Raw genomic sequence first — 11,508 nt, forward strand, 5'->3', positions numbered from 1 at the left:
TTAAAAGCAGATGGCTTTCTTTGATTAATCCACCCTTTGTTTCCAGACTCGAAAAAACAAAAGAAAATTAAGAAAAACAAAAACAAAAACCGTAAATGGCAATATATATGGAGTGAAAAAATCTTATTTAATGTTTTAAAAATCATTTTAAATTTTAAAATCATTGTAACAAGTGTAAAAATTGCTTCAAATTCAATATCTTTTTGAAAATGCTGTTACTTTTGTAGATACAATGTAAATTTAGAGTACAGTGTACATGCATTGAATTTATTGGTTGATGTGACTGTACTGTATACTTTTAGGGATATAGTATTCTGCTCACTGCTGTACATATATATATATATATATATATATATATATATATATATATATATATATATATATATATATATATATATATATATAGGAAATGAATACGTTTAAAGCCAATGATAAACAAGAAAAATTAACCAAAATCAATCCATGAAGCATTTATATATGTATGTATATGTATAAATAAAAGATATCTCCGAAAACATGACTGACGTGTCCATCAAAAAATAACATTTATCAGGTGATAATGGCCACAAACTCAAGGTTTACATAAATATATTGTTATTACATTGATTTTTCCTGTGAAGTGAGAAAAAATATACCTTAATTTTCCTGAGATGTACACACTAATTAGCAGTGCACGTTATATAAATAGATGTTTGGCTCTCAAGCATCGCTGGAACTGCTGATATCTTTGTTAGAGTCTTTGTATCGATAAGCTAAATGTAAATCAAAGGACTAATTATAGACTGTTCAGCTTTGTTTCGTAGTATATCATCGCTATTTTGTAAGGTAGGACAAAACAGGGGAATTAGCACTTTTGAAAATAACCTGAATATCATATACCGGTATATGGGGTTGAGGAGATAGGTTTTTTTGTTTTTGTCTGTTTTTTTTCTTTTTCTTTTGCTTTTTTTTTTTTTTGTGTTTTTTGATGCGAAAGCGCGAAAATAGCAATAAACGAAACAGAATCATACAGTACAAGTTTAAAACATGTCACTGGTTCTGAAACTTGATGGAACTTGATTAATGACTTATAGCAAAGATAGAGATTCAAGGTCGCATGTTATTAAGTTATGCGGGATTTGAACAAAGTAAATGCACCAAAATATCCCTGACATATTATCATTTGGACATAATAAGGTTATAGTCACTGTGGTTTTATCTACTAAATTTCAAAACACACTTATTATCAAACAGAGTTAAATGTAAAGGAAAAATTATTCTATTATTAAATACATGTATAAATGCTGAAAACCTAGTAATAAATATGTATTACATTACATGTTCACATGCATGCATATAGAGGTGAGGACATTGATTTTTTATTAATGCGAAAGCGCAAAATTAGCATGAACAAAACCGAGACTGCGAATACACTACATACTGTATCTATTTATGATAATTATGTTAAAATTTGATTGAAACGTGATAAATTAATAAAGATGGTTGGCTGAAATAGATTCAAGGTCGGACGAAGTATTGCTGATATTAAAAAAAAAACATCTAGGTCATGTGTGATTTGAACTTATAGTAAATGGACCAAAATATTCATAATGCAGCACTGCACAAAATGATTTGATGAATAAAATCACAGTTGGTCAAACTGATATCAAAACACCTGAAACAAATACATGTATAATAAAATAGAGTTAAATGTATTTCACTGTAATATGAAAACACGAAAATAATTCGAATATTATCTGCATGTGTAATTGCTGAAAACTTAGTTATATGTATTATTAATTACATTATTATTAATATTACAATGTATTTTTACAGGTTCAAAACCTTTTATACTTATTGTAAGCCTGCAAATATCATATTTTTGTGGATTTTTAAATATAAAATTGTTTGGTTCATATATAACACCCCCCCCCCCCCAAAAAAAACAAAAACAAGATAACATTCTAGCTGTCCTGTTTTAATTTTCGTAATGACCCCTACGGAGTCAGAACATGACATGATCAAGATTATCCCCAACATCCGTCTACCCCCTAAATGTTATTAGGGCCACGTGTAGGATGTATACAGAAATAAGTCATGATATACGATATAGCAGTGGTATGTCTTGTATCCTCAGTAATGCCGGAAATTTTAAAGAATTCTCAATCAAAGATCTTATTCTCAATGAAGGTATTTAATAAATTAGGACAGTTTTCGAAAAGGGCAACCCAGAAGATTAGTAATGAAATGTGCTGAAGTTGCAATAAACTAGAATATACATGTATATGTATAGTATTAGGTCAGAACTATACACATTTTAAGTAATTAACACCTATAGCCGATAAACTAGGAAATGCGGCTTCTCATATATTTTCACCTCCAACAATAGGAATACAGTGCATACGAAAATGGGGAGGGGTAAACCGTATTATTTACTAAATGCATTGATTAAAAACATCTTCGCCGGCCAAGAGTGACGATCCGCTCCTCTCCTCTGTGAAAAGAGGAGAGGAGCGGATCGTCACCCTTGGCTAGCGAATATGTGATAAAAAGGGATCATCAATGATTGAAACTATTTCATGTACATGTATATTAATATGGCGAAATATCCCTCCAATTTGATAATTAAATGACACTTGAGATTCACAATTTATCTATTGCAATAAAGATGTGGTAAAATCGGCATGAAAAAAGTGCATTTTAAGATTAAATTTTATATTAAATTTATATCTTTTATAGTATCTAATGTATTTCTGAGATTCTGAATTTGGATCCCATCTATTTGAAATGTAGTAGCTTTGTTGCTTCTACGAGGGGGGTGGGGGGGGGGGTGTAGGGGAGAACTTGAATATACACTACATGGAAATACATGCATATTAGTACTATTAACTTAAGCCCTTCTGTTCTTGAGAATATTTTATCCATGGATTTGAATAGACTTGATTGTACACTAAATGGGGAGACTTCCAACTGGTTCTCCTATATTTGAAAAGAGTTTTAGAATGTTTTTTTTTCCTTAGTTTAAATTCTCATGTTAAACTTTTATTCATTATTGTGGCCCGAGTATGATTTGAACAAACTAAAATGTACACGATAGGTTGATTCTAAGATACATCTATCAATATAACTAATTAAACCTCTAGCTTAGATTAGCAAAAATTAAAAATTAATTTACTAAGCTTCGATAGAATTGAAATTGACGCCAGATAAGAATGTATATTGAAATGAAATATTATATTTGCGATAATTATAAGTGACAAACATAATAAAAGAACTGAAGGTGGGGAAGGGGGTCTAATGAGATTAAGTAAACGTAGAACTAAAAAAAAAAAATAAGAAAAAAAAACAAACAAACAAACAAACAAGAAAAAAAAAAGATCGAAAAATTTCCCGAAAAAAATAAGACAATCAGATTAGATCTTCGCGTAGGAAGTAAATAGGCCTTATAATTTAACTTCCATTGTTAAATTGGAAAAAAAAGACGCACCCGATAATATAAAAATAGGACATGTTTTTAAAGTATGTAGAGATCAAATATCAGTTATATTGAATAATCACGAACTGTTACTACATCGAAGACGACAAGTACCTTGTCATAAATACTGAGAAGAATTGATTTCCTGAAACAAGAGACCGTGAGAAAAGGGTTTTTTTCCCCACACAGAAATTTTAAGCCTTTTTGCGATTTTTAATCATTTGATTTGAATGTATATTTCTAAGTTCACTGTACATGTTTTCGTTTAAACAAAACAAAAACAAACAAACGAACAAACAAACAAAAAAATATGAATTTATAAAAAGAAAATGTATTTCTTTTAGTTACACTTTTTTTTTTTTTTTTTTTTTTTTTTTTTTGTTGTAAATTTTTGAAATGTTCCCCAGATAACTTAAGTTATCTAGTCATGACTTATATCAATCACTTTAACGTTCAGCTATAAAGATTCAAAAGGATTTTTGACGTTCCATTATGAATTTGTCGTAATCGTTCAGTAATCTTTTTAATTATTTTTCACAATGTATTATTTTTGAGTCAGACCTTAACTTGTCTATATATGTTGCAATCTGGATCTACGAATTCAAGTTGCAAACTTTTCGCCATTGTTGGTGATGATCTAATTTCTACCCAAAACCTACTTCAATACTTGTCTCAATACAGTATTTTATTTTGATCTGAACACTTTCTTGATATTTACTACAAGGTGTACTAGAAATTTCGGCCCTTACATTATTCACCCTCCAGATCTCAATTGATTCACTTTACAAACACCAGCTGCTAGGTGTACGTTAAATACTGTTTTTCCTTTTCATTCATAATTGACGTATGTATGTATATATATACAGTTGATTAATAACAGCCTTAGTTTTTATTTCGCAAACAGACTGTCCTTTTAGCTTTAATAAATTCGTTGCTATGAGACAACGTTTCTAAGATAAGATTAAACATCGGCAATTTTGATCAAACAAGATCTCGTTTCCTATAATACCCACAAAACATCGAGCAATATGAAATCAGTGCACCACACCCTATTCAATCTGCGGAGTCATAATATCGGATTATATGATTATTTCTATAGACAAAAATAGTTTGCCTACAAAGAGAAGAAGATCATATATCATATTCATAGTCTGTGAAAAAAGTCAATCACTGACTATCATGGTACTAAAATACATATTTATTGTTTTTTTCTATATATATAATTCAAAAGTACTTAAAAGATGATGTCACACAGCAAAAATAATCATAAAAGAAAAAAGAAAATGCACAGTTTTCAAATTTCATTCAAAATTTCTGGATTTCATAATCCGTCTTCAGGTGTACAGAATTTGAACTTTTGAGTTCAAATTATGTACTCCTGAAGACGGATTATGAAATCCAGAAAGCGCTTGTGTTGAATGAAATTTGGAAACTGTGCATTTTCTTTTATGATTTTATATATATATATATATATATATATATATATATATATATATATATATATATATATATATATATATATATATATATATATAGTATTGAGATTATCAAAAACATCTGTCTGACGTTTTGCAAAGATTATATAGTTTTTTGGTGCCAAAAACTGGTACATGTGTGTTTTTCTAGCGCATTCTGAATAGCATCCTGCAATTATTAGAATTTGTATAAATGATTTAAAATCATTTATTATCTTTTCAGATATATGCGTGGATTTCCATCATTTTTGTCTTCCTTTCTATTTTCTCATTCTGCGCGGAAACGCATCCATTATTTCGGATTTCAAAACATACAGATTTCCTCAAGGACTATGAAACTCTATACGATCTCTTCACATTTTCCAACATTCACGAAGCCCGAAACCACACGGTCATCCAATCGAACACAACCACCGCCGATCCCGTGGTTCCGAAAAATGACACAGTAGTTCATCCGGCGCTCATTATCATGGACCTTGTTTGTGTGTCGTTTTTTACGGTGGAATTTTTAACCCGATTCATTTTTTGTCCCCGGAAGTGCCAATTTATTACCGCCTTACAAAACATAATCGATTTCGTTGCTATACTTCCAGATTATATCGAATTTTTCTTAAAGCTTTCCAATCCACAAGGAAATGACTGGCCTTTCATGGACTTCATTTTTATTTTACGCATGTTAAGGTTATGTCGTATATTTAGACTCATCCGCCATGTTCCTGGACTATGGATATTACTTTATACTCTAAAGGCTAGTTTTAATGAACTCCTCCTTATGTTTGTCTTTCTCCTGATTGGGATGGTCATCTTTGCCTCCTTGATACATTTTGCGGAACCGGACAGTGGCTACGACAACATTCCAATAGGTTTCTGGTGGAGTGTCATTACTATGACAACTGTGGGTTACGGTGATATGAACCCTGCAACAGCTCCTGGCTACGTCATCGGAAGTCTCTGCGCAATATCCGGTTTATTGATGATCGCTTTCACTGTCCCAATTATTGTTAGTAACTTTGTTCTGTACTACACTCATGTCCAGTACGGTTGTATTCGCCATGGACGAGATAAATCTAAGTTACTGGACATCACGAGCGATGAGGAGGAAGAAGATGAAAAAGACGAAAGTTTGAAGGACATTTGCTGTCAGGTGGATGAGGTGAAGCAGACGAAAGAGGATGAAAAGGAAGATAAACAGTCTGAATTAACTGAGAATGGTCATTCTCGAGGAACAGATGGCAACTGCAATAACCTTGGATGAAATGTATAAATACCATGATTATGATTTAGTTTGATCAACTTACCTTTTCAATTGTCTGTTCAATTGTTAATAGACCTTCTACATGCAATGTATTGTCATATTTTGAACGTTTATCTGTAACGTAGTTTTAAATAAGTTTTGCATTTATATTAGATTCAGGAAATTTTTCCATGAGAATTGAGCACATTTCAAATTGAATGATAGAAACAACTTCTTTATTTTAAAATTATAAGTCATGGTTCATGTATACTCATGTTCACATTCCCAATATACACAGATTTAACATCCACTCCCGCTCTTCCGTGTACAGTGGGGACGGATTCAAAATCTATGGCTTTTATTATGATGGCACTTTTCTTGAAAAAGTTATACATTTCTTGATTTCGCGTCAGATAGTGTAAAATTCTTTTTATATCACATATTTGACACATTGTTTCATTTAAATCATTCCAAGTGTCTACATTCATACAACAATGTTTCCTATTTTCATTTTTATGCATATTTTACTCTACCTTCAGGGGCATTATGAAATAAAGCAGGTTTTAGAGCGATATTAAAGATGCAGTATTGTATCTTACTAAGAAATACTATCTTTGATGATAATTAAGGTATCGATATATCCCTTAAATAATATCGATTGGTCGATATATCAAATTATATAGAATATAAGTCACATATCTTTTAATTCAAGAAAAAAAAAATAAAACAGACCTTTGAGAAAATTTTGTAATATCTGGTCTGACTCCAATATTAGAAATGAGTCTATAGCTTTAATAGTGTGGCTAGACGGACATTTTCAGTCCGTGTGATCTCCGGACTAATGATGCATTTTGCAAAATAAATCCGCATCTGCATGATCTTTGAAAATTTACATGTATTTAATAATTTTAAATCCATATAATAATGCATCGATACTCAAAAAGAAAAAAAATCGATATTGTATCATTTACAGTGTATATATCAATATCTATACTTATAAGGTATTGATGGCATTGAAAATATCTGCAATAAATGTTATATACTGTAGTTGTAGGAAAGTTTTGAAAATAAAATATATAGTTACATGTAGTTGCAGAAAATTAGGGGGGAAATTGGAGACATTTCGTCCTTGTTCTTTAAGTTGGAAGCGTATTATATAAGGCAGAGTGCTTGGCTGGATGACCGATTTTATTGAACGTATTATGAAAATATTTCCCACTCATTTCCGCCGAAATATGGCTTAAAGATTGCCGACTCGGCGTTAAACAATATGTAATCAATCAATCATACAAAAACCCAAAACACTATAGTTATAAAGAGACGTGTAATGCTGCTTCTTTTGCATAGTTATTTATATTTTATAGAATGATTTATTTTTATATCTCCGAACAGTGTAATTTTTATGCCCTTATAAAATTTGGACAAAGCTATTAAACATTTAAATCAAATAAAAATTGTAAATATGTGGTATGATAGGGGCATTTGATTCACAAACATCTGAAATAAACTCGCATATAAAGCGAAAAAACCTTGCTAATTAATAACTTTTCGAAAAATATATTTTGGTGTGTATTCTAATTTACAACTTGAAATGGTGGGACTTTCCGAAAAATATGTTTTGATGTTTATCTGGCAACATGATAAGTGATAATAAGGTGCGAGATTTGTCTGTAACAAAAAACATATTTTGTAATTTCACAAACAGCACATGTTTAAAGTTTGTAATAAAGTGAAGTTCCGCACAAGGACGAAAGGTAAATATCACATTTAACTAAATATGGTATATTTATGTAACTTTTTAGTGTAAGTTATATGAATATATACGAAGAAAGAAAATTTCGTACTTATATGCATTTTGGGGGGGGGGGCGTAGAATTTTCGTACTGTATTTAAAAAAATACATGTATACGTTATATGTTTGAACTTTTTTTCTATATGGAAATATTGTGAATGTTGCAGATTGACATCCCACAACCTAAAAAAATGTGTGACTTGTATTTAGTAAAGATGCAACGACTGTATTTTGTTAGAATATAGAAATTCCAAAATAAGGACACAAAGAGAGAGTCCATCTATGTTGTTTGATACCTGTTTTTCTTGCTATTATTATTATTTTTTTACGTTTTTCTTATCCTTGTTGAATCTCTTGGACTGAAATGTCACAACTACATAAGATGGATCTGATTTTCACTTTGTTGCCACAGATAGGGCCTCTTTTCAATACGTTGTTATATTTTTGCCTGCGTGCATTGCCCCCCCCCCCCCCCCAATCCTACAACGAATTATCGAGTTAAAAATTACGATTATTTGTTACTGTTATTAAACAGATGATTCTTCAATTACAACAATAAACTATTCCGTCGATTTTTTTTTTTTTTTTTTTTTTTTTGAATTCTATGAATTCTTATTTTATCAATATTGCATATTTACGATTTTCTTGAATATTGTTTGACCTCTATTCAATATGTTGTTTTGATCATTCGAATTGTTGTCTACTCACTATACGATAAACCACACTCACCCAACGGTCTTTCTTGCAATGTTGGAGGTTACACAAGTAATAAATATATTATCACTGCATTTCTGTTTTTGTTTTAGTTCGACTCGTACGAAACCAACCAAGGGCATACAAATTTCAATACAATGCTTATGAATCCTAACGCTTACCTGAGTGGTTCTTGAAAATACGAGGAATTTTTTAATAGGTCAAAATTTTCTTTTTAACAATTTTTAATTTAAAAGGTAGATTTCAATGACTTGAAATCGATCTAAAATTTTGCATGCAGGTAAAGCTTAGCAATTACACGTACCTAATTTGAAATTAATTACATTTTAAAAAACTTTTAGTTCAACATTGATCATTTACTTCTTCAATGGACAAAAGAAAATTTGGTAAGTGAACAATATTTTTAGAAATATCAAAACAATGTCACTCTTCAAATTCTTCAAGGGCATACCGTATACATGTAGATTCCTTGGAACATTTCTACCCATAGCTTGGACTTTCAGTTGTTACTGACCGTTCGGTGTGACGTAAATATAAGCATGTCACCGCCTACTGAAGGTCCTAAGTATCGATAGATTTGTAATATTTTACGCGAAATGACTCGTACATACCTAACCGCGAGAACTTTGCAAAATGAAAGGCGAAGATATTACAGTGACAGGTATGAAATCCACCCAAGGCATCTGTCTCAGCAGTATGTAAAGAAGGAAAACACATTTTAATAAACACTTTTAGGTGATAATCATTTAATTCATTCCATATATAAAGAAATGGAATTTTTACGACATGAAAAGCTGTTTCATTTGACGCTCACAAATTCTTCATACATTTTCAGACAATGTTAATTGTGAAATTGGAAGACAATGCGAATATAATGAGATGTTTTGATACGTGACTTAAATTCGATACTTTCAGGTGATAAATATGTTCGCATTTCATTTTTAGCTCCCCTGAGCCGAAGGCTCAAGTGAGCTTTTCTGGTCACTTTTTGTCCGGCGTCCGTCTGTCTGTCTGTCCGTCTGTCTGTAAACTTTTAAAATTTTCGACTTCTTCTCAAGAACCACTGGGCCAATTTCAACCAAACTTGCCACAAAGTATCCTTAGGTGAAGGGGATTCAAATTTTTTCAAATGAAGGGCCACGCCCTCTTTCAAGGGGAGATAATAAAGAATTAGTGAAAAATTAATAGCATCTTTTAAAAATCTTCTTCTCAAGAACCACAGGGCCAGGAAAGATGAAACTCATATGGAAGCATCCTCAGGTAGTGTAGATTCAAGTTTGTTCAAATCATGACCCCGGGGGTAGGGTGGGGCCACAATGGAGGATCAAAGTTTTACATAGAAATACAAAGGAAAAATCTTTGAAAATCTTCTTCTCAAGAACAGCAAAGCCATGATGAGTCATATTTATTTGGAAGCATCCTCAGGTAGGGTAGTGTAGATTCAAGTTTATTGAAATCATGACCCCTGGGGGTAGGACGGGACGACAATGGAGGATCAAAGTTTCACATAGAAATATATAGGAAAAATCTTTAAAAATCTTCTAATCAAGAAGAGCAAAGCCATGTGTCATATTTATATGGAAGCATCCTCAGGTAGTGTAGATTCAAGTTTGTTCAAATCATGACCCCCGGGGGTAGGATGGGGCCACAATGGAGGATCAAAGTTTTACTTAGAAATATATAGGAAAAATCTTTAAAAATCTTCTTCTCAAGAACAGCAAAGCCATGATGAGTCATATTTATATGGAAGCATCCTCAGGTAGTGTAGATTCAAATTTGCTCATCTCATGACCCCTGGGGGTAGGGCGGGGCCACAATGGAGGATCAAAGTTTTACATAGAAATATATAGGAAAAATTTTAAAAATCTTCTTCCCAGGAACAGCAAAGCCCTCATTGATAATATTTATGTGGAAGCATCCTCAGGTAGTGTAGATTCTTTTTTTGTTCAAATCATGACCCCCGGGGGTAGGGTGGGGCCACAAATGAGGATCAAAGTGTAAGATAGAAATATATAGGAAAATTTCTTCTTCTGAAGAACTGCAAAGCCATGATTAGTCATTTTGATTTGGAAGCATCCTCAGGTAGTGTAGATTCAAGTTTGTTAAAATGATGACCCCCGGGGAAAGGGGCGAGCCACAATGGGGGATCGAAAGTTTTACATAAGAATATATAGAAAAAATATTTCTTCTCAAGAACAGAAAAGGTGTGTTTGGTAATATTGATATGGAAGCATCCTCAGGTAGTGTAGATTCAAGTTTGCTCAAATGATGACCCCTGGGATTGGGAGGAGCCACAATAGGGGATCAAATTTTTACAAAAGAATATATGGGAAAAATTGTTTAAAATCTTCTCAAGTACAACAAAGCCATTTGTTATATTGACATGGAAGCATCATCAGGTAGTTTAAAATTCAAGCCCCCCCCCCCCCCTCGTAATTTTTTCAATACTGAACTGATTTGTGTTTTTGTCTAGCCAATGTGCTCAGGTGAGCGATGTGGCCCATGGGCCTCTTGTCCTGATTTAGTGATGAAATTTTTATGATATTAAAAGTTCTGAACTATTTCATTGATGTTAACAAATTTTTGATGTGTTTTCAATGTTAATTGTGGGATTGAAGACGACAAGAAAATGATTTAATACTCAGATTCAATGCTATAATAAAGTAATTTGCACGTAAGTTACAATAATAGGTCTATAGTTTTGGATTTAATATCGGTGAGCTTAGCTACAAGCGTCTGGTTAAAATCATGCCCTTTCTATTTCTAATCGACGACTTGAAGGAAAAGTAATATTACCCTTTGAAAAAAAATTCATACGTACCAAGCCCGACTGCATTTT

General features: G+C 32.0%; 2 protein-coding genes across 2 annotated transcripts in view; both read left to right on the forward strand.

Annotated features, from left to right (window-relative positions):
* Positions 1–7,248, forward strand: part of LOC133188718 (potassium voltage-gated channel protein Shaw-like) — a 29,633-nt gene extending 22,385 nt beyond the window's left edge. Inside the window, exon 4 of the mRNA XM_061324215.1 lies at positions 5,153–7,248. Coding sequence (XP_061180199.1) covers positions 5,153–6,184 — 1,032 coding nt within the window. The 3' untranslated portion in view covers positions 6,185–7,248. The remainder of the gene's footprint in view (positions 1–5,152) is intronic.
* The window catches only part of LOC133188315 (leucine-rich repeat and WD repeat-containing protein 1-like), an 89,770-nt gene that overhangs the window by 7,591 nt on the left and 70,671 nt on the right, over positions 1–11,508 (forward strand). The gene's annotated exons all lie outside the window — the stretch shown is intronic.

Source organism: Saccostrea echinata, unplaced genomic scaffold, assembly GCF_033153115.1.
Source record: "Saccostrea echinata isolate AGI-Se365-2 ecotype Australia unplaced genomic scaffold, CSIRO_AGI_Sech_v1 ptg000016l, whole genome shotgun sequence".
Classification (NCBI taxonomy): Eukaryota; Metazoa; Mollusca; class Bivalvia; order Ostreida; family Ostreidae; genus Saccostrea; species Saccostrea echinata.